The sequence below is a fragment of the Euprymna scolopes genome, chromosome 46 (genome assembly GCF_053919585.1).
Source record: "Euprymna scolopes isolate OS-2025 chromosome 46, ASM5391958v1, whole genome shotgun sequence".
NCBI lineage: Eukaryota > Metazoa > Mollusca > Cephalopoda > Sepiida > Sepiolidae > Euprymna > Euprymna scolopes.
Window position 1 is genome coordinate 148,594,020 of NC_136527.1, and position 24,126 is coordinate 148,618,145.

Below are 24,126 nucleotides of genomic sequence, written 5' to 3' on the forward strand. Positions count from 1 at the left end.
GGGGATTGCTCAATATCCTTAGTAGAGCAGCTGTGTCCAAACCGGACTTTATGTTGACCCGGGCAACACCAGCTATCCATGTTAATCTATTATATAAAAGCAAAAATGTGTTTGTGTGTGTGTGTGTGTTTTTGTGTGTGTATATATATTTTGTGTGTGTGTTTGTGTTTTTGTATGTGCATGTTTTTGTGTGTGTTTTTGTGTGTATGTATGCATTTATATATATATATATATATATGATGTGTGTGTGTTTTTGTATGTGTGTATGTGCATGTTTTGTGTGTGTGTGTGTTTTTCATATGTCCATCAAAGGTTTTTGGGTGGGGGGGGGGTCGCTTGGAGAGGGTCAACACCAGCTATCCATGTTAATATAAAAGCTATCCATGTTAATATAAAAGCAAAAATGTGTTTGTGTATGTGTGTGTGTGTGTATATTTTGTGTGTGTATATATATATATATATATATATATATATATATATATATGATGTGTGTGTGTTTTTGTATGTGTGTGTGTGTATGTGCATGTTTTGTGTGTGTGTGTTTTTCATATGTCCATCAAAGGTTTTTGGGTGGGGGGAGGGTCGCTCGGAGGGGGTCACTAAATCTTAGAACTTTTTATATGCTGTCTAGATTGTAATATCTCTGATTTACGAACCGATGTTGTCTCTATCTTTTATTTCAGTGGCTTTAATGTTCCAAAACTCGCACTATGATTTAATTTTCTCTGTGGCGTGATGTTTGACCTAGAATAACACACCTTCATGTTCATTTAACTGCTTTTTTAAAACGTTTATTTTCAACCGTTCTCAATTCCCTGCCCTCGTAGCGTCGTGGTCTTTTATCAGGCCATTTGCCTCAAGGCTTCAGGTTCAAGCCTACGTCCCTACCATTTTTTTTTCGTTTCTTTATTTTATTATTGTTTTGATTTACTCCTCCACATGCCTCACTACACCCGGGCAACGCCAGGTGTGGTGAGGTACCACTGCTAGTCTATTATATAAATCTCAGTGATCTGTGTGTTTGTGTGTGTGTTATTATGTTTGCTAAAATCGTTTGTCATCTGCATTGAAGCGGCATGAACATGGTAGCGTTAGAAAGAACAATCTCTTGGGCACAATATTGAAAAATTAGAAACAATCACCAATTATTTCATGTAGAAGTGTCGTTTTGTTTAAAAGGGGGGGTTAGTGTATTTCATCATTAGTTACAATTGTTTCAAGACTATTCGGACAAAGTCAAACATTATGTCATTTGAAAATTTTCACGAGAACAGCCTTTCTTTAGACTTATTGAATAAAAAACAATTTAAGAATTGTTATGGAAACATTATGGAAACCAGCGAAAATATTTTACCTATATCTCATGCTTGCAAAGTATATATATAAAAAAAAATTTCAGCCAAATTAAGTAGCGCGTGAGATTATTGACAACAGTGCTCAACCCAAAGAGGGCGGGCTTTTTAAAATATATTTGTAGTCATCGACATACAGTATCACAACTCATCAGTGCCGCTAGACTAGCACCTCTCCCAAGCCAAGGATCAAACCTAGAACCGTTGTGTTGACAGTTGACAGTTCTACTTCTCGACCACGGAAGCAATGCCCATAAATAATCTGTCCAAATGTCTATTTAAATAAACATCCATCCGCTACTTGTACAGTGCTCGAACGCTTGTTTGTAAACTAACCGCAAGCTTTGCATTTTCAGCCAAATTAAGTAGCGAGGGAGATTATTCATGACCGTGCTCGGTATCTATTTTCATTAATTTATGTCAAACACGCAAGCCTACTGCAACATATCCTCTCTCTGATATTCTGGAGTTTTAATTTTGAAGTCATAGTAAAGACAGCACAGGAAAGAGGAGTTTTGTTAAAAGATATGGTATTTCTGTATTTCACGTAGACTTTATTTAACAAGAAAGAATATTTATACATTTTTTATAAAGCATAGCTTTTGTGAAAAAATGCATAAGACATGTGTGCGTGCATACGTGCGTGTTGCTGATATTTGTTGATCAGGTGTGATCAGTGTTTAAAGTTGTTACCGAGGTGAATCATGATTGTAGGGTTTGTTCATGATTTGCAATGTTTGAACTTACCCCTATATAGTTGGATAGTACACGAAAATTCATCTCATAACAGAATCAGTTGCATGTATAAAACGCATTTGGAGCGTATGGCACACGTATCCTGGTCACATGTTACTCGAGAAAAAGAGGAAGGAAAAAGAGAGAGAGAAAATTGAAACTTGCAACAGGCGATAATCGTATGTATCCCAAAACTGAAAATGTTGTGCATTGTGTCCGTGTATTCGCTATGCACAAAACTCAGCTAATGTGTCTCCACAGATAACAGGTACTACATCTTGGTCAAGAGTGACCTAGAACTATACAAGGCACTCATCTCTTTGAGGTCTTATGCATAAGCCCTTCTCTCACTCTGCTTTTTATTTTTCAGTCATGTTGTAGTGCTACCTGGAATCAAATCTACAGAGATACTATGTAGGGAGTTGAGCAGCGAGATATTTGTTCACTTTCCCTGCAACCTCTTTCACACAGCCTGTCTCTACTCTATCATTATTTTTATGGCAAGTGCTCATCTGAGCTCCAATCTATTCCCCCCCCCTTCATCAAACTTTCACAAAAAACACTTGTCTAACTGAAACCACTCTCAATAATTTCCCCCACTCTTTATCTGTGCTAAAACCTAAACGTAGATTCTATGAACAAAGGTTTTTTCTTAGAACTGCACGCCTGTGAAACTTTGTTCCATTTTCCAGCTTTTTAGCAGACTATAATATGGTCGTCTTCAAGTCCAATGTAAACAAGTTCTTGATGAGCCGTTCATCTTAAGTAATCCAATTTACCAAATTTGCACTACTAACGATTATTATATTTTTCCATTGACTACGGTTTACTCTTTTACCTTTATCCTCGAGTGGCCTTTGGGGCTTGATGAATGATGACTCCTTTGTAATGAAAAAAAGGAAAAATGAACTTCTGCATATCAGTACAGTCAAGGAAGCAAAGTATTGGGGAAAGAATTCTAAAGTCTAGCAGTTCAAGAGAAGAAACTATTATTAGAATAAAAAGCCTTCCGACAATTTAGGGATCTCTACGATGTAGGCGTGGAATTTTGCTGCTTGTCAAGTTTGTTGTGGATATTTACATCAATGAGGTCTAAGGGCTTGGAGTTGATCGGGGCACCTTCCCTTAAAATACTTGTAGAATAGGCATAGGGATGCAACATTTCGTAAATGGACAGAGCTGGACCGTTGGCAATTCTTTTTTTGAAACATGTGTAGGAGTGAGGGATGAGTAGCAGAAGCACCAAATGTATTGTTTCAGAAAGTGGGGGATCACTTTTCTATATTGATTTAACATAAAATAAGCACCCACTTTATGACCACCTTTTTTGGAGGGAGGTCTGCTATTTCTTTTTTGGGATGGTGTTTATTGTTTTGTTTTTATAGGTTTTCAGGTGTGATGAATTTTGGATGAATAAGAGTTTTAAAAAAAAGTAAAGCTAAAAATCATTATTTGGATTAAAAGAAGTCACGTTTTATTTAGATTATCTTGACAAAAATTCAAAATACAAATTGTATTTCTAAGAATACTCCTTTCTGCCACTTTCAGATATTATTTCCGGTACTTGTACAGTTTAATCAAGACAAAGAAAAATATTGAAAAAAAGTTATATTGCACATATCCGTTATGGAACGAAGTTCTCCAGAAAAAAATTTCACTTAATTTCATCAAGTAGTTTTTTTTTTTTTTTTTTTTTTTTTTTTCGCTGTAAAAAAAAAAAAAAAAAAAATTTGTTATGATACCAAGCAAAAGGTTCGATTTTTAGGAAGAAAAGCTAGTAATAAAGATGGGGAAGGAGTGTCGGCGCTTTAACTGGAGTTATCTCCCCGTGGCGGGTTTTTAACAAATTCCATAATGGCTGACTTCAACGTGCTCTCATAAGAACGTGTTTTTCTGCTGTAAAAAAAAACAAAACTACTCGATCAAATCAAATGAAATTTTTGGGGGGAGATCTTCAGTCCAAAATGGATACGTACAGTATAACCTTTTTTTTTTTTTTTTTTTTTTCAATATTTTCATTTTTGAATGTCTTCATTAAACTGTACAAGTACCTTATTTCCTGACACTGGAATGACTCAGTAATTCAATGTTAATCTTTTAAAGTCTAATTTCCTCTGGATGGAGTAATTTTCAATCAAGATAAGCATCAGATCAGTGGATTTATACAAAATACAGTGATTATTTTTATGTCAATATCGAATCTTCTCATACATATACTCATCAGAAAAACAAAAAAAATTTTACTTAAAAGCATTATTTTTTAGGCTTCATTGGTATTTTGGCTAAGATCAAAGTGTAGTATCTTTTCTCCACAACATCAATGCCATTTGACACCAAAAGTTTTTGTTTAATTATTTTGAAAAAAATTAAAAATACTCATTTCTAAGAATACTCTTTTGTGCCTCTTTCAGATATCGTTCCTGACACTGGAACAACTCAAGAATTCAATGGTGATCTTTTAAAATTTAATTTCCTCGGCATGGAGCACCAGATATATGTATGCAGTTCAGCGAAGACAGATACAAGAATTTTCATTGATTAAATATTTTTTTTTATTTATTTCTATCAGATCAATGGATTTATACAAAAACAATTGATTATTTTTATGTCAATATCGAATTTTTCCCTGACACTGAAACAACTCGAGAATTCAATGTTGATCTTTTGAAGTTTAATTCCCTCGCGATGGAGCTCCAGATATATGCAGTTCGACGAAGACAGGCACAAGAATTTTCATTGATTAAATATTTTTAAAAATTTTTATCGGATCAATGGATTTATACAAAAACAATTGATTATTTTTATGTCAATATCGAATTTTTCGTTGCTTATTTAATATTTTATGGCCCATCATCCATGTATGTTTTGGAAAAAGTCCACAATGAAATCCACATTACGGATCTTCAAAAAAATACATTCACATAAACAAACTGTATTAAAAAAATCTTTTATCAGCAAGAAAGCACAACTCGTAAACTTGTTTGTATAAAAATATCAAACTTTTATTTTTCGGTCGTCGTTACTGTATATAAATTCCACTCGCAGTACTAACCTTCAAAAAAATATACAAATTCACATAAAACTGCATTATTAAAGCATATTACATGGTTGATCTTTCATCAGCAAGGAAGCGAAACTCGTTTGTATAAAAATACAAAACTTAGTTTTTGGTCGTCATTGGCCGACATATATATATATATATATATATATATATATATATATATATATATATACACATTCACATAACCAAACTGTATTATGTCAAATTGAATTCAAGGTTCGCTGACAATACATGTATGCAGTTTTCTATTATGGCCTATCATCTGTGTATGCCACCCACATTATTGACTTAAAAAAAACAAACTCTAATAGTTGAAAGGTTGAATTCAATTGTGTAACCAATTGTGTTTTCTGTGCTTTTTTTCCCCCCTAATTGATTTTGCCTGCCATTTCATAATAACATCTCAAAGTTTATCTATAGCGGAAATTTTTATCAAAATATTTACTAATTTATTTTCAATTTTTTTGTACAAAACTTTTTGTATCATTTCATCTTGTTCATTGTTCGTTTTGTAGAAATCGACCAAAATTTTTTTCTGTAATTTTAAGTGATTTATACAAAAACAAAACATTCCACTGTGTGCTAGCTACAAAGACGTTCATCTAGCATGGACTGTTGCGTCTCGGAAACATACAAAAAGAAAAAAAAATGAAACATATCAACAACAGAACTGCACGCCTGTGAAATTGTCTTCCGTTTTCCTGCTTTCCGGCTGACTACAATATGGTTGTCTTCAAGTCTAACGTAAATAAGTTTTTGATGAGCCGTTCCATATAAGTTATCAAATTTACCAAATTTTCATTATTAATGATTACTATATTGTCCAATTTCTACTGTACACTCTTTAACCCTTATCCTTGAGTGACCTCTTGGCCTTGATAATGTGGTGATTCCTATGTAAAAAAAAAAAAGCAACATACTGAAAAACTTGTATTATAACAGGATTTAATGGATTTATATATTTCCTTGTAAATATATACATATATATATATATATATATATATATATAAATATATAAATATATATAATAAAAAAACTCTTGTTTTTGAAAATGTAATCAAATTTTTAAAAGCAAACATTATAAACCTGTAAGGAAACTATACAAAATTTCAACAAGGAGTGTAAATAAACAAGAAAGACCTTATTCCGCAGAGTTTCGAAAAATGCAATTCTTCTCATCAGAGGAAAGAGGTTTCCAAAATATACAATAAATTTTGCAGATTAATGCATTTAAGAAAACTACAAATATGAAATTAATCATACTTGCATCAAAAAAGTTATCAAACAGTTTATGACAGTTTATAGGGATATATATATATATATATATATATATATATGTAAGGATGACAATATAGCTACATTGCAACATCCATATATTTTTGTTATCAAACAGCTCTTTCAGCATATTAAATTTTTCTACACGTCTGTTTCATTATGCAGAAACAATCGATTATTTTTATGTCAATATTGTATCTTGTGCATATAATATAAGCACTCCATTCTGTGCTTGCTACAAAGACGTTCATCTAAAATGGATTTTTTCTACACTGAAACCTGCAGAAATAAATTAGAACTGGAAAAATGTCAACTTCTAAGTGGATTTAATTCCGTTAAGTTTATTTCTAAGAATACTTCATTTCTGCACCTTTCAGACATTCAATTAAACAAACTGTATTAGTTGACACGTTGAATTCAAGGGCATAGCCAAATGTGCTTTCCGTGCTTTTTTTCCCTAATTTAAAACAATTTATACAAAAAAAAAACGTTTCACTGTGTACTAGCTACAAATACATTCGCTTAAAATGGATTGCTTGGTCTCAGAAACGTGCGAACAGAACTTGAAGATTGAAAAATGTCAGCAACATGTCGGAAAGAAGTTGTTCTGCTGTGAGGGATGCAATAAGGAAATTGTCAGCAATTTGAAGATGCAAAAGCACATCTTCACGAACTCTGTCGGAAAACCGTTCATATGTGATGTGTGTGCCGAGGCGTTCAGTCAAAAAATCGAGCTCGTGATGCACATGGTCAAACACAATGGCCAAAAGCTGTTTCAGGATGAGAAGATAATTGCCGACGAAGAGGCAAGGGGAGATAATCTTGTTGAAAGTAGGTTGATATCCGTAAAAAATGAATTGCACGAATCATTTCCCTGCGATGTTTGTCATCAAGAGATTACGCAAAAAGATGGTTCGGTGACGCATATCTGTGCACCCGTGCTTAATAAAACATTGCTGTCGAAGAACACAAATGCGAAAATGATTGAACATGATCTTCACCAAAATCAGTCGGCGCCTATAAAAACGGAGATACACAAGTGTGATTTATGCGAATATTTCTCTGTCAATGAAACAAAGTTTAATGAACACATGTGCAAGCATGCCATGGAGACGGTCGGATTTCAAAAGCGGGACTTGTCGTCAGATAACATTACTGAAAGCTGCGACATCTGTGGACGGGAGTTCACGTCGAAAAGCAGTCTATTTCGGCATATCAGAACACACACCGGAGAAAAGCCCTTTACGTGTGGCGTTTGCCAGAAGGAATTTGCCCAACGTGGCACTCTCCGCCGGCACCTGCAGATCCACACGGGTCACAAGCCGTTCCGATGCAAAATCTGCACACGCGAGTTCACACAGAGCTGCACACTCGTCCGTCATATGAGAACGCACACAGGAGAAAAGCCGTACAAGTGCAATGTCTGCGATAAACGGTTCAGCCAGAACGGCGCCCTCTTGCAACACATCCGATTGCACACGGGTGAAAGGCCTTATAAGTGCAGCATCTGTCGTAGAAGTTTCAGTACGAATAAGCATCTACTTAGTCATGTCGGCACTCATACAAAAGAGGAAGTTTGTTGCCGAGATGGCATGAACTGACCCGTTCTTTAATCTGGACGTAATTTCAGATAACGCCATAGCTCCTCCCACTTTTATCATTTTAAAGACGACTGCTCTATTCAGCCTTACATGCAGTATTTGACGGCAAAAATCAACCCATTCTTTCATTTGGACTCAGCATGTATCGAGTGCAAAATTTGATTATCTCCCTTTCAAAATAAAGTCAAAACTTCTCCTGGCAATAATTAAGTTTTGAACAAACAATGCAAAATTTGATTATCTCCCTTTCAAATAAAGTCAAAACTTCTCCTGGCAATAACTAAGTTTTGGACAAACAATGCAAAATTTGATTATCTCCCTTTCAAATAAAGTCAAAACTTCTCCTGGCAATAATTAAGTTTTTGACAAACAATGCAAAATTTGATTATCTCCCTTTTTAAATAACGTCAAAACTCTTCCCACTTTGCTCTACTTTGCCATATAAACGCTACATCTGTCGTAGGGATTTCAAGTACAATAAGCATCTACTTAGTCATGTCAGCAGTCATATGGAAGAGGAGGCACATGGCCGAGATGGTAAGAACTCTTTAATATGGACGCAATCTTTCTTTCAAATAACGTCATAGCTTCGGCCACTTTCTCCATTTAAATACAACTGCTCTATTCGGCCTTAGAGGCGCAACATCCATAAGAAATAAGCCCGTCTTTAATCTGGACAGAACCTGCATATGTTAGACATCTGGTTGGAAGAAAAGGATGAAGAAAAAATAATAAAAAATTAAACATCCAAGTCCTGGGAATATCAACCTGAAAGAACAGTTGGAAATGACTTATATACCATACATTACGACCATGTAATTCCTACAGCCACCTACCTTGAAAATGCTGCACATAGTTATATGAAGTAAGTCAGAGAGAGTTGCAACCGTTGTTGAAATGAGTGTTCTCTATGGTAGATGTCTGAACAGAGCTGAAAGTGAGAAACAGGCCAAATATCAAGGTCTCATGTATGATATTAAAAGAAACTGGAATCTTAGGGAGATATCAATCATACCAGTCATTATAGGTGCCACAGGGCTTATGAAGAACCTGAAGTCCTACCTAACTAATATTCCTGGTGAACCAAGTGCAAAAGAAATCCAGACAATTGCACTTAAGAGAACAATAAGGATACTAAAAAGAACTCTCGGTTGGTTTCAATAAAAAAAGTGGGTGAATGTTAGCAGGTGGTTTGGCTTAATCAAGCAGTTTACTAAGATAGGGATAAGTGCTGTTTCATTTATTTGTGCAGGAAACTATACAAAATTTCAATTGTCCGACAAGGAGTATACATAAACAAGAAAGACCTTATTCCGCAGAGTTTCGAAAAATGCAAAAAAGCTGGTTCAGTAACGCATATCTGTGCACCCGTGCTTAATAAAACGTTGCTGTCAAAGAACACAAATGCGAAAATGATTGAACGTGATCTGCACCAAAATCAGTCGGCGCCTATAAAAACGGAAATACACAAGTGTGATTTATGCGAATCTGACAAACCAAGGAAAATATTCTAATAGGGCTCGATGGATGGCAACAATTGATAGTTTTGGACACATAGTGCAACATTGGAATATTCATGGCTACTGTGGTGTTTATTAACTATACACAAAAATTAAAAATTATCTCCCTTTCAAATAACGTCAAAGCTCCTCCAACTTTGATGTATTCAGCCTTATAAAAGCGGCATCTGTCATAGAAATTTCAGCACGAATAAACATCAGCATCAGTCATGTCAGCGGTCACACGGAAGAGGAAGCACTCAGCCAAGATAGCAAGTACTGACCTGTTCTTTAATCTGGATGCAATCTCCCTCTCAAATGATGTCAAAACTCCTCTTGGGTATAGGATGATATGTGCTAAGAAAAATCAGCTGATAATACCACAAACAATGTCATCGATATTGTCACAGAATCCGATGTTTTATATTTCCGAATCAACTTGGCGCAAAAGCCTGATCTGACGGAGAGAAACAGATGTCATTTCTAGACAACATTCAAAAAGTAAACAAGTTGTTGTGCAATGTAAAGAAACAGATAATCGAACAGAGTTGTCTGCCCTTGTGTGTTCCCATTTACAATGCCTCCCCCACGAGGGCAGAGTTAGACACCAGAGTCGTTTTTTAATGCGGAGAAAAAGGAACAAAAAATCAAAATTGTCTCAGTCGTGAAGGATTTCTCCTCCATTAACCGAGAACAAAGTCAAAAGTAGTATCAGAACAGATACTACATTTTAATCTTGGCCCGGAGGTCGAGAAATAAGTTTTCTGCTCTTGTGAGTTGTCTGCCCCTGAATTTAAATGCAGCCTACTTGTTTAGTTTAATCAAGACATTAAAAAATGAAAATATTGAAAAAAAAAAAATTATATTTTATATTATATTGTTATGGAATGAAGTTCTTATTAAAAAAAATTTCACATAATTTTATCAAGTAATTTTTTTTTTTTTTTTTACAGAAGAAAATCAAATTTTAATGAGATTGATCATATCGGCGCCATCTTGTTTATTTCGTGGAGCAGGAGGAGAGGCGCCAAGAAAGATAACTCGATCACTGATTAAAGTTTGTCAAAAATTAAACAAGATTATTTTGAAACATGAGCAGAAAAAATACCTAGATGAATATTTTTTTTTTTCACTTATTTTAAAGAGTTTATCTGTCCTTTTTTAATCCTTTTTTATTTTGTCTTTTTTTAATCACTTTTGTTTAAAGGCACCCCCTCCTTGTTCGCAAAATAAGCAAGTTGATTGCAACCCGATCGATCTCGTTAAAAACAATTACTTTATCAAATTAAGTTATTTTTTTAATGAAAAATTCATTCCATAACGGGTACGTAATATATTTTTTTTTCAATATTCTCATTTTTTGAATTTCTTCATTAAACTGTACAAGTACTGCCTAAATAAATAGGGCAACTGGCTGCTCTCCCATCTGGCATGTCATAAAATTTGATTTCCATAAATAAAAAAAAACTACTTGATCAATTTACGTAATTTTTGGAACATGACATCTATGTTCAGTCACAAGTATGTACATCATAAAGTTTTTTTCTGCATTTTCTGTATAATGTGAATGAATACAAAATATGAAACCAAATTTTTTTAATTTTTGTTTTTTAATATGGGGGGAATTCTGGACAAGCACAGATTATCTCCCTCTCAGATAACGGCGAAGCTCTTCCCACTTTCCCCGTGTTAAGAATGGCTTTTCTTGTCTGCTTGACAGGGTAGAACGATAAAATTGTCACCCTAAAAATAAAACAACACTACAGCTTTATTTTAAAACTTTTATTGAAAAAAAAAATCGATTCAGGTAGCTTGATTATGTAGTAGAGCTGACATCTATTCAATGTAGCCACCTTCAGCCTCAATCACCGCCTCAATACGGGTCCGGAACTGGGAGCATGTCTTTTCCACAAGCACTGGCAGGAGATCGGCGAATACTCAGCAGAGAGCAGCGATCAGGCTGGCTTTGGTGTTGTGAGAGTTCATGTTGGTGATATTCTCGATATATGACCAAATGAAGTAGTCCAACGGGTTCAGTTCGGAAGGAAGAGGGGGGGCCAGTAAGAGACGGGTATAAAGTGATAGCACTTCTTCTGAAGTCAAGCGTGGGTCCCTCTGAGCATGTGGGCCAGCGCTAAGTCCTGATGCCACATCCAGGGTTTGCCAGCAGCCACCTGATTGCACCAAAGGCTCACCACACTCTGCAGCACATCCAGGTAAACTTTGGTGCTGATTTTCAAGCCGACTTTGAAGATGTAAAGTGGCAGTACTTAAACTCACACTGATGACCATAACCGTGATCGGAAACTTTGTTTTCATCACCCTGGGCACGTCCCTATAATCTAGATTTGCATTTTGAGGGTGCTGGCAATGGTCCTGTTGTCATAACTTGGATCGGTAGAGAGCATGAGTTGTACAGCGTCGCATCTCTGATCTCGTTTGTTGAACCTTGTGTCAGACATGATAGAAGGCTTTTATCGCTTTTGGGATTTGTACACAACTGGCCAACTAGTAAATGATCTGTAACGAAAGAAGATAAAAGGAAACCGATTTTCATCAAACGGAAATGGAATCAGGTTGTCTTTTCTATGGCAACAATTTTATCATTCCACAAAATAAACAGCAGAAAGAGCAGGCGATAAATAAATTCAGTTGCAATATATTTAGTTGCAATAAATTTAGTTGCAATAAATTTAGTTGCAATAAATTCAGTTGTAATAAATTTAATTGCAATAAATTTAGTCGAAATAAATTCAGTTGCAATAAATTCAGTTGCAATATATTTAATTGCAATAAATTTAGTTGCAATAAATTTAGTTGCAATAAATACAATTTCAATATATTTAGTTGCAATAAATTCAGTTGCAATAAATTTAGTTGCAATAAATTTAGTTGCAATAAATTCAGTTGCAATATATTTAATTGCAATAAATTTAGTTGCAATAAACTTAGTTGCAATAAATTCAGTTGCAATAAATTTAGTTGCAATAAATTTAGTTGCAATAAATTTAGTTGCAATAAATACAGTTTCAATATATTTAGTTGCAATAAATTTAGTTGCAATAAATTTAGTTGCAATAAATTCAGTTGCAATATATTTAGTTGCAATAAATTCAGTTGCAATAAATTCAGTTGCAATAAATTTAGTTGCAATAAATTCAGTTGCAATAAATTCAGTTGCAATAAATTTAGGCACAGCAATTTATACACAACAAATTAAAACACAACAATTTAGACAACAAAATAAGGCACAATATAGTTGCAACAAATTTAGGTATGACAAATTAAGGTACAGCAAATTTAGGCACAACAATTTTAGACAATGAATTAAGGAACAAAAAATTTATTTGCAACAAATTTAATCACAATGAATAAAGGCACAACAAATTTACAATCTTTTATTTCAAAATTGGAGGAATATATAAAAAAGATAAGTGAAACACAAAAAATGTTAAAAGAAAATAAAAGATTTATTGTTTTAAAACTGCATTTTTTGCATAGTTTTTATTATTTTTTAATTTTTTTTTTATTTAAATGCTTTCATAAAAAAAACATGACAATGAAAAATAGATTTATCAACAAATTATTTAATTCCCCGAAATCTCGTCCCATCCGTCTGAAAAAAAAGTTTATTTTTGATAAAGATTGGTACTCTTGACCCGCATCCTCTGGATTTACTTTCGATTATGGCTTGAGCTCGACCGACAATCACCAGATTAAGCTGAGCTTTGTTCAAATTTTGAAACACTAAATCGACATTTTTTGGGTTTTTTTTATAAAAAATGTAATAAAATGTAAAAATTATATTTTTTATACAAAAAATATAATTTATTTAATTATTATTATTTTATACAACAAATATAATTTATTTAATTATTATTATTTTATACAAAAAATATAATTTATTTAATTATTATTATTTTATACAAAAAATATAATTTATTTAATTATTATTATTTTATACAAAAATATAATTTATTTAATTATTATTATTTTATACAAAAATATAATTTATTTAATTATTATTATTTTATACAAAAAATATAATTTATTTAATTATTATTATTTTATACAAAAAATATAATTTATTTAATTATTATTATTTTATATAAAAAATACAATTTATTTAATTATTATTATTTTATACAAAAAATATAATTTATTTAATTATTATTATTTTATACAAAAAATATAATTTATTTAATTATTATTATTTTATATAAAAAATATAATTTATTTAATTATTATTATTTTATACAAAAAATATAATTTATTTAATTATTATTATTTTATATAAAAAATATAATTTATTTAATTATTATTATTTTATACAAAAAATATAATTTATTTAATTATTATTATTTTATACAAAAAATATAATTTATTTAATTATTATTATGATGAGGGAGGAAGGTATTTTTTTCTGTTTAGATTTTTAATATTTGTTGACAAAAACTAATTTGTAAATTTTCTTGAAAAAAAAACTTTTCTGTACTTTCACCTAACGTTTTTCAACGTGTTTCCATAAAAACATTCATCTTTTCTTATAAAAATTTTTGGTTTACAAAAAAAACATTTATTGCCAATACATGTTTTTCTTTTCAAGAAAAACAAAAACTGTACTTTCACCTAACAACTTATGGGTAAAAAAAAACATTCATCTTCTCTTGAAAAAAAAAATTTTGTTGATAAAAAAATTGCAAAAAAAATAATAAAAGTAAATAAAGAATACAAAATGCTTTTCTTGAAAAAAAAAAATATATATTCAGTAAATTTACATTGGTTTTTGTTATTTTTTTATTTATTGTATTTCTATTTCATTTTTTTTTTTTCTGGTTTGTTTGTTTTCAAATTCGTCTGCATCTGTTGCTTTGCTCAGATTAATCCGGTGATTTCTGGTCAAGTCTGAACCATAATTGATGTAAAATCTCAAAGATCTAGGTCAAATTCTGCAAGAGTACTCAAAGATTTATTAAAAAAACAACAAAAAAAAAAGCAAGTGTAGTATTCCAGTCACGTAAGACATTTTATCAAATCTTCAACAATAACGATTACTACGATACTATCCCATTGATTACTGTACACGCAATAACCCTTATCCCCGAGTGGCCTCTGGACCTTGATAAGTGGTGACCACCATGTAAAAATTAAAAAAAAAAAAAAAAATTTAATTTTTACAAAAAACGGTGTAAGCATTTCAGTAAGTCTTAATTAATATACAGCATAATCACGTTGACACACCGGTTCCCCTCAGATCATGACAGTTAAGCAACGTTGAGCCTGGTCGTTACTAAAATGGGTGACTAATTTGGGAATTCCAGGCGCTGTATGTAGGAGGACATTGACACCTCCCTGCAATCCCCTGACGGGGACATACATGCGACTGGGGACTGCTTGTGAATTTCATACTCCCATGAAACTTCCTCCTCCCAAATAGGGTTAGTGCCATTTCACACACACACACACACACACACGCTCATACATCTTAATTAAAGTCACTTGCTTCTTATTGCTCAAATTATGTCCCTAAGAAGAAAGAATTACCAGGTACCATATCTCGTGATTTGTCATACATTTGTCTTGCCTTAATTTGTCATGCATGTCTTGCATCAATATGTCATACATTTGTCTTGCATCAATATTTCATGAATTTGTCTTGCCTTAATTTGTCATGCATTTATCTTGCCTTAATTTGTCATGCATTTGTCTTGCCTTAATTTGTTATGCATGTCTTGCATCAATATGTCATGCATTTGTCTTGCCTTAATTTTTTATGCATTTGTCTTGCCTTAATTTGTCATACATTTGTCTTGCCTTAATTTCTCATGCATGTCTTGCATCAATATGTCATACATTTGTCTTGCATCAATATTTCATGAATTTGTCTTGCCTTAATTTGTCATGCATTTGTCTTGCCTTAATTTGTCATGCATGTCTTGCATCAATATGTCAGGCATTTGTCTTCCCTTAATTTGTTATGCATTTGTCTTGCCTTAATTTGTCATACATTTGTCTTGCCTTAATTTGTCATGCATTTGTCTTGCATCAATATGTCATGCATTTGTCTTGCCTTAATTTGTCATACATTTCTCTTGCCTTAATTTGTCATACATTTGTCTTGCCTTAATTTGTCATGCATTTCTCTTGCCTTAATTTGTCATGCATTTCTCTTGCCTTAATTTGTCATACATTTGTCTTGCCTTAATTTGTCATGCATTTGCCTTGCCTTAATTTGTCATGCATTTGTCTTGCATCAATATGTCATGCATTTGTCTTGCCTTAATTTGTCATGCATTTGCCTTGCCTTAATTTGTCATGCATTTGTCTTGCATCAATATGTCATGCATTTGTCTTGCCTTAATTTTTCATGCATTTGTCTTGCCTTAATTTGTCATGCATTTGTCTTGCCTTAATTTGTCATGCATTTGCCTTAATTTGTCATGCATTTGTCTTGCATCAATATGTCATGCATTTGTCTTGCCTTTATTTGTCATGCATTTGTCTTGCCTTAATTTGTCATGCATTTGTCTTGCCTTAATTTGTCATGCATTTGTCTTGCATCAATATGTCATGCATTTTTCTTGCCTTAATTTGTCATGCATTTGTCTTGCCTTAATTTGTCATGCATTTGCCTTGCCTTAATTTGTCATGCATTTGTCTTGCATCAATATGTCATGCATTTGTTTTGCCTTAATTTGTCATACATTTGTCTTGCCTTAATTTGTCATACATTTGCCTTGCCTTAATTTGTTATACATTTGTCTAGCATCAATATGTCATACATTTGTCTTGCATCAATATGTCATGCATTTGTCTTGCCTTAATTGTCATACATTTGTCTTGCATCAATGTCATACATTTGTCTTGCATCAATATGTCATACATTTGTCTTGCCTTAATTTGTCATGCATTTATCTTGCCTTAATTTGTCATACATTTGTCTTGCATCAATATGTCATACATTTGTCTTGCATCAATATGTCATGTTTAGTAAAAGCTTGTCTAGATTTGGTCTTATAAAAAAAAATTTTTCAAGAAAAACCTTTAAAAATCTTTTTTTGATGTACATATCTTTCACCACACAAAAACGTCATATTCCAAAGATCAGGTAAATCGATCAAGTAGTTGTTTTTTTTTATTTAAGAAAATCAAAATTTATGACACATTTATTTTATCAGAAAATCGACTTTGACAAAAAAAAAAAAAAATCTTTCCACCCTCGAAAAATCCTTTGAAATTACCACTTTTAAAGGTTTTCTGGGGCGTCGGAAATGAAAAAGCAACGTTTATGAACACAAATTAACATAAAATGTCTGCCCTTGTTTGGCTTACATTCCCAAAATGTGTCGGCAGCAGCAGCAGCAGCAGCCTATCATTTGAAATTAAAATGAAACACAAATCCTTTGATAAAATGTATCATAAAATTTGATTTTCTTAAATAAAAACAAAACTACTTGATCGATTTACATGATTTTTGGAATATAACATCTTCGTATGGTGACAGGTACATATAGCATAAAGATTTTTCTTAAAAAAAAACGTTTTTTTATAGGCCCAAATGTAGACAAGCACCCAAGCCATAGTAGAGTGCATTTACAGGTTGGTTAGTACTATACAATTACCGATTCTGTATTTAATTCCCGATTCCGACACCTTTTCCCCCTTTTCCTTCTTCCCATTTTCCCATGATAAAATGTCATAAAATTTGATTTTCTTAAATAAAAACAAAACTAGTTGATCGATTTACATGATTTTTGGAATATGACATCTTCATGTGGTGACAGGTACATATATCAAAGATTTTTAAAATTTTTCTTAAAAAAGATTTTTTTTTTATAGGCCCAAATGTAGACACGCACGAAAGCCATAGTAGAGTGCATTTACGGATTGGTTAGTACTATACAATTACCGATTCTGTATTAAATTCCTGATTCCGACACCTTTTCCTTCTTCCCTTTTTTCTTTCTATCTCCCCCATTTCCTGACTGGTTTCCTAACTTAAAATGTACCAAACATTAATACTGTAACCCTTTTCCCTCTCCCATTGCAAAACTCATTCATGTTCTGCAGGCAGGGAACAAAGATGATAAAGTCCACTGTAAAACAACCAAACCAAACCAAACACTACAAACTTGCGATTGAAGATAAAAAAGCTTGAAGAATAATAAAAATCTTCTAGAAAATAAATGGATCCAACATAAATACTATTTCCAAAATAACTGTATTCGGCAGTAAATAACCCGAAAAGGGTTGATATGCCGTAAAACAAAACAACCAAACCAAACTCTACAAATAAATATTTGAAGATAAAACATAAAACTGCATGCAGCATTAAATAAACTTCAATAATTACAAGAAACTTTCTCGACCAGGAATAGCTATGGTTAAAGATAACGTTACCTGAAAGTATTTTGACTACTCAGCTTAACGTTCACAGGGAACATGAGATATGTCGAGAGCATTGCCAAGGCTGCTGCAAAGAAGTGCTGGAAAGTTACTTACGCCTGAAAGTATCCTGTACCGCTACAAGGCCACCATTCACCTAGGTATGGAGTATTGTTGTCACATTTGGGCTGGTGCATCTGCTAATGGTCTCTCACTCCTGGATAGAGTTCCAAAGAGAGTCACCAACCTGATAGGTCTTAAACTGTCATCTAAGCTTCAACCCCTGTCTCATTGATGAAATGTTGTATCCCTCTGCCTATTTTACAAGTATTTTAATGGTGGATGTTCTGATGAACTACACGCACTTGTACCCCCTCGCCATAAATACCCCCATCAAACTGGACAAACAGTAAAATTCCACGCATACACATTAGAGATCCCTAGATGGACGAAAGCCTTCTACTCTAATAGTTTCTTCCCCAGAACTGCTAGACTCTGGAATTCTCGTCTGGATTCCTGCTTCCCTAACTGTACTGACATGCAGAAGTTCCAGTGTAATGTGAACAGATATCTTGCTGCTCAACTCCCTACATAGTATCCCTGCAACTTATGTCCCTGATAGTAGCCCCTTACATCAAAGTGGCACTTTGCCTTGTTTGGAATGAAAATGTAAAAAAAAAAAAAGAATAAAAAAATCGCTTCAGTGCCATCAGCTGGAATCGAAACCAAGACATTCAGCGCTTCAGCCTTAGTCATTACTATCCGAGCTGTCGCTAGATGGATAAAAAAAGTTAAAAATGAAGGAAGTTAAAAATGTATATGTACGCATGCTTTGAAGTTAGCCGATTTATTGCTGCCAATTTCAACTGTAGAACAAATATTCAGAGAGGAGTTTGGCAGAGACTTTTAAAACACACACTGACAAGGTCATTTTTATGTATATACTAACAGCCTGCCCTTAATTGCCCGGTTATGAAATACACATAAATATTATGTTTTGGTTCATGAAGATTTCTTAGGATTTATTGCTTATTAATTTCTTAGGATTTATTGCTTATTAATTTCTTAGGATTTATTGCTTATTAACTTCTTAGGATTTATTGCTTATTAATTTCTTAGGATTTATTGCTTATTAATTTCTTAGGATTTATTGCTTATTAATTTCTTAGGATTTATTGCTTATAAATTTCTTAGGATTTATTGCTTATTAATTTCTTAGGATTTATTGCTTATTAATTTCTTAGGATTTATTGCTTATTAATTTCTTAGGATTTATTGGTTATTAATTTCTTAGGATTTATTGCTTATTAACTTCTTAGGATTTATTGGTTATTAATTTCTTAGGATTTATTGCTTATTAATTTCTTAGGATTTATTGCTTATTAATTTCTTAGGATTTATTGCTTATTAATTTCTTAGGATTTATTGGTTATTAATTTCTTAGGATTTATTGCTTATTAATTTCTTAGGATTTATTGGTTATTAATTTCTTAGGATTTATTGCTTATTAATTTCTTAGGATTTATTGCTTATTAATTTCTTAGGATTTATTGCTTATTAATTTCTTAGGATTTATTGGTTATTAATTTCTTAGGATTTATTGCTTATTAATTTCTTAGGATTTATTGGTTATTAATTTCTTAGGATTTATTGCTTATTAATTTCTTAGGATTTATTGGTTATTAATTTCTTAGGATTTATTGCTTATTAATTTCTTAGGATTTATTGCTTATTAATTTCTTAGGATTTATTGGTTATTAATTTCTTAGGATTTATTGCTTATTAATTTCTTAGGATTTATTGCTTATTAATTTCTTAGGATTTATTGCTTATTATTTTCTTAGGATTTATTGCTTATTAATTTCTTAGGATTTATTGCTTATTAATTTCTTAGGATTTATTGCTTATTAATTTCTTAGGATTTATTGCTTATTAATTTCTTAGGATTTATTGCTTATTAATTTCTTAGGATTTATTGCTTATAAATTTCTTAGGATTTATTGCTAATTAATTTCTTAGGATTTATTGCTTATTAATTTCTTAGGATTTATTGGTTATTAATTTCTTAGGATTTATTGCTTATTAATTTCTTAGGATTTATTGCTTATTAATTTCTTAGGATTTATTGCTTATTAATTTCTTAGGATTTATTGCTTATTAATTTCTTAGGATTTATTGGTTATTAATTTCTTAGGATTTATTGCTTATTAATTTCTTAGGATTTATTGCTTATTAATTTCTTAGGATTTATTGCTTATTATTTTCTTAGGATTTATTGCTTATTAATTTCTTAGGATTTATTGCTTATTAATTTCTTAGGATTTATTGCTTATTAATTTCTTAGGATTTATTGCTTATTAATTTCTTAGGATTTATTGCTTATTAATTTCTTAGGATTTATTGCTTATAAATTTCTTAGGATTTATTGCTAATTAATTTCTTAGGATTTATTGCTTATTAATTTCTTAGGATTTATTGGTTATTAATTTCTTAGGATTTATTGCTTATTAATTTCTTAGGATTTATTGCTTATTAATTTCTTAGGATTTATTGCTTATTAATTTCTTAGGATTTATTGCTTATTAATTTCTTAGGATTTATTGCTTATAAATTTCTTAGGATTTATTGCTTATTAATTTCTTAGGATTTATTGCTTATAAATTTCTTAGGATTTATTGCTTATTAATTTCTTAGGATTTATTGGTTATAAATTTCTTAGGATTTATTGCTTATTAATTTCTTAGGATTTATTGCTTATTAATTTCTTAGGATTTATTGCTTATTAATTTCTTAGGATTTATTGCTTATTAATTTCTTAGGATTTATTGCTTATAAATTTCTTAGGATTTATTGCTTATTAATTTCTTAGGATTTATTGCTTATTAATTTCTTAGGATTTATTGCTTATAAATTTCTTAGGATTTATTGCTTATAAATTTCTTAGGATTTATTGCTTATTAATTTCTTAGGATTTATTGCTTATTAATTTCTTAGGATTTATTGCTTATAAATTTCTTAGGATTTATTGCTTATTAATTTCTTAGGATTTATTGCTTATTAATTTCTTAGGATTTATTGCTTATTAATTTCTTAGGATTTATTGCTTATTAATTTCTTAGGATTTATTGCTTATTAATTTCTTAGGATTTATTGCTTATTAATTTCTTAGGATTTATTGCTTATTAATTTCTTAGGATTTATTGCTTATTAATTTCTTAGGATTTATTGCTTATTAATTTCTTAGGATTTATTGCTTATTAATTTCTTAGGATTTATTGCTTATTAATTTCTTAGGATTTATTGCTTATTAATTTCTTAGGATTTATTGCTTATTAATTTCTTAGGATTTATTGCTTATTAATTTCTTAGGATTTATTGCTTATTAATTTCTTAGGATTTATTGCTTATTAATTTCTTAGGATTTATTGCTAATTAATTTCTTAGGATTTATTGCTTATTAATTTCTTAGGATTTATTGCTTATTAATTTCTTAGGATTTATTGCTTATTAATTTCTTAGGATTTATTGCTTATTAATTTCTTAGGATTTATTGCTTATTAATTTCTTAGGATTTATTGCTTATTAATTTCTTAGGATTTATTGCTTATTAATTTCTTAGGATTTATTGCTTATTAATTTCTTAGGATTTATTGCTTATTAATTTCTTAGGATTTATTGCTTATTAATTTCTTAGGATTTATTGCTTATTAATTTCTTAGGATTTATTGCTTATTAATTTCTTAGGATTTATTACTTATTAATTTCTTAGGATTTATTGCTAATTAATTTCTTAGGATTTATTGCTTATTAATTTCTTAGGATTTATTGCTTATTAATTTCTTAGGATTTATTGCTTATTAATTTCTTAGGATTTATTGCTTATTAATTTCTTAGGATTTATTGCTTATTAATTTCTTAGGATTTATTGCTTATTAATTTCTTAGGATTTATTGCTTATTAATTTCTTAGGATTTATTGCTAATTAATTTCTTAGGATTTATTGCTTATTAATTTCTTAGGATTTATTGCTTATTAATTTCTTAGGATTTATTGCTTATTAATTTCTTAGGATTTATTGCTTATTAATTTCTTAGGATTTATTGCTTATTAATTTCTTAGGATTTATTGCTTATTAATTTCTTAGGATTTATTACTTATTAATTTCTTAGGATTTATTGCTAATTAATTTCTTAGGATTTATTGCTTATTAATTTCTTAGGATTTATTGCTTATTAATTTCTTAGGATTTATTGCTTATTAATTTCTTAGGATTTATTGCTTATTAATTTCTTAGGATTTATTGCTAATTAATTTCTTAGGATTTATTGCTTATTAATTTCTTAGGATTTATTACTTATTAATTTCTTAGGATTTATTGCTAATTAATTTCTTAGGATTTATTGCTTATTAATTTCTTAGGATTTATTGCTTATTAATTTCTTAGGATTTATTGCTTATTAATTTCTTAGGATTTATTGCTTATTAATTTCTTAGGATTTATTGCTAATTAATTTCTTAGGATTTATTGCTTATTAATTTCTTAGGATTTATTACTTATTAATTTCTTAGGATTTATTGCTAATTAATTTCTTAGGATTTATTGCTTATTAATTTCTTAGGATTTATTGCTTATTAATTTCTTAGGATTTATTGCTAATTAATTTCTTAGGATTTATTGCTTATTAATTTCTTAGGATTTATTGCTTATTAATTTCTTAGGATTTATTGCTTATTAATTTCTTAGGATTTATTGCTTATTAATTTCTTAGGATTTATTACTTATTAATTTCTTAGGATTTATTGCTTATTAATTTCTTAGGATTTATTGCTTATTAATTTCTTAGGATTTATTGCTTATTAATTTCTTAGGATTTATTGCTTATTAATTTCTTAGGATTTATTGCTTATTAATTTCTTAGGATTTATTGGTTATTAATTTCTTAGGATTTATTGCTTATTAATTTCTTAGGATTTATTGCTTATTAATTTCTTAGGATTTATTGCTTATTAATTTCTTAGGATTTATTGGTTATTAATTTCTTAGGATTTATTGCTTATTAATTTCTTAGGATTTATTGCTTATTAATTTCTTAGGATTTATTGCTAATTAATTTCTTAGGATTTATTGCTTTTTAATTTCTTAGGATTTATTGCTTATTAATTTCTTAGGATTTATTGCTTATTAATTTCTTAGGATTTATTGCTTATTAATTTCTTAGGATTTATTGCTTATTAATTTCTTAGGATTTATTGCTTATTAATTTCTTAGGATTTATTGCTTATTAATTTCTTAGGATTTATTGCTTATTAATTTCTTAGGATTTACTGCTTATTAATCAATATATATTTGTAATGATTTCAAAAGTTTTTTTAAAAAGATGACTTGGGTACCATCCACTAGACTGGAAACCAGAACATTTTACCCTCCAACCTTAGTTGTTATTTATTGCCAAAGTCAAGTATTCCAAATACTCTATATATCAAATTTCAACTCTGTAGACCAAATACTCAGAGAGGAGTTTGGTAGAGACTATTCACGCACACTGATTAGGTTACTTGTATGTATATATATATATATATATATATATATATATATATATATATATATATGTATGCATGTATATATATATATATATATATATGTATGCATGTATATATATATATATATATGTATGCATGTATATATATATATATATATATATATATGTATGCATGTATATACATATATATATGTGTATGCATGTATATATATATATATATATATGTATGCATGTATATATATATATATATATATGTATGCATGTATATATATATATATATATATGTTTGCATGTATATATATATATATATATATATATGTATGCATGTATATATATACATATATATATATATGTATGCATGTATATATATACATATATATATATATGTATGCATGTATATATATACATATATATATATATGTATGCATGTATATATATACATATATATATATATATATGTATGCATGTATATATATACATATATATATATATGTATGCATGTATATATATACATATATATATATATGTATGCATGTATATATATACATATATATATATATGTATGCATGTATATATATACATATATATATATATGTATGCATGTATATATATACATATATATATATATGTATGCATGTATATATATACATATATATATATATGTATGCATGTATATAT

General features: G+C 30.2%; 1 protein-coding gene across 2 annotated transcripts in view; it reads left to right on the forward strand.

The window, feature by feature from the left end:
• The window catches only part of LOC145270291 (zinc finger and BTB domain-containing protein 41-like), a 28,916-nt gene extending 17,802 nt beyond the window's left edge, over positions 1–11,114 (forward strand). For both annotated transcript variants that reach the window (XM_080125935.1, XM_080125936.1), the window contains one exon: positions 4,499–11,114. In XM_080125935.1, the coding sequence (XP_079982061.1) occupies positions 6,951–8,024 (1,074 nt within the window). In that variant the 5' untranslated portion in view covers positions 4,499–6,950 and the 3' untranslated portion in view covers positions 8,025–11,114. The remainder of the gene's footprint in view (positions 1–4,498) is intronic.
• Positions 11,115–24,126: the final 13,012 nt, after the last annotated feature.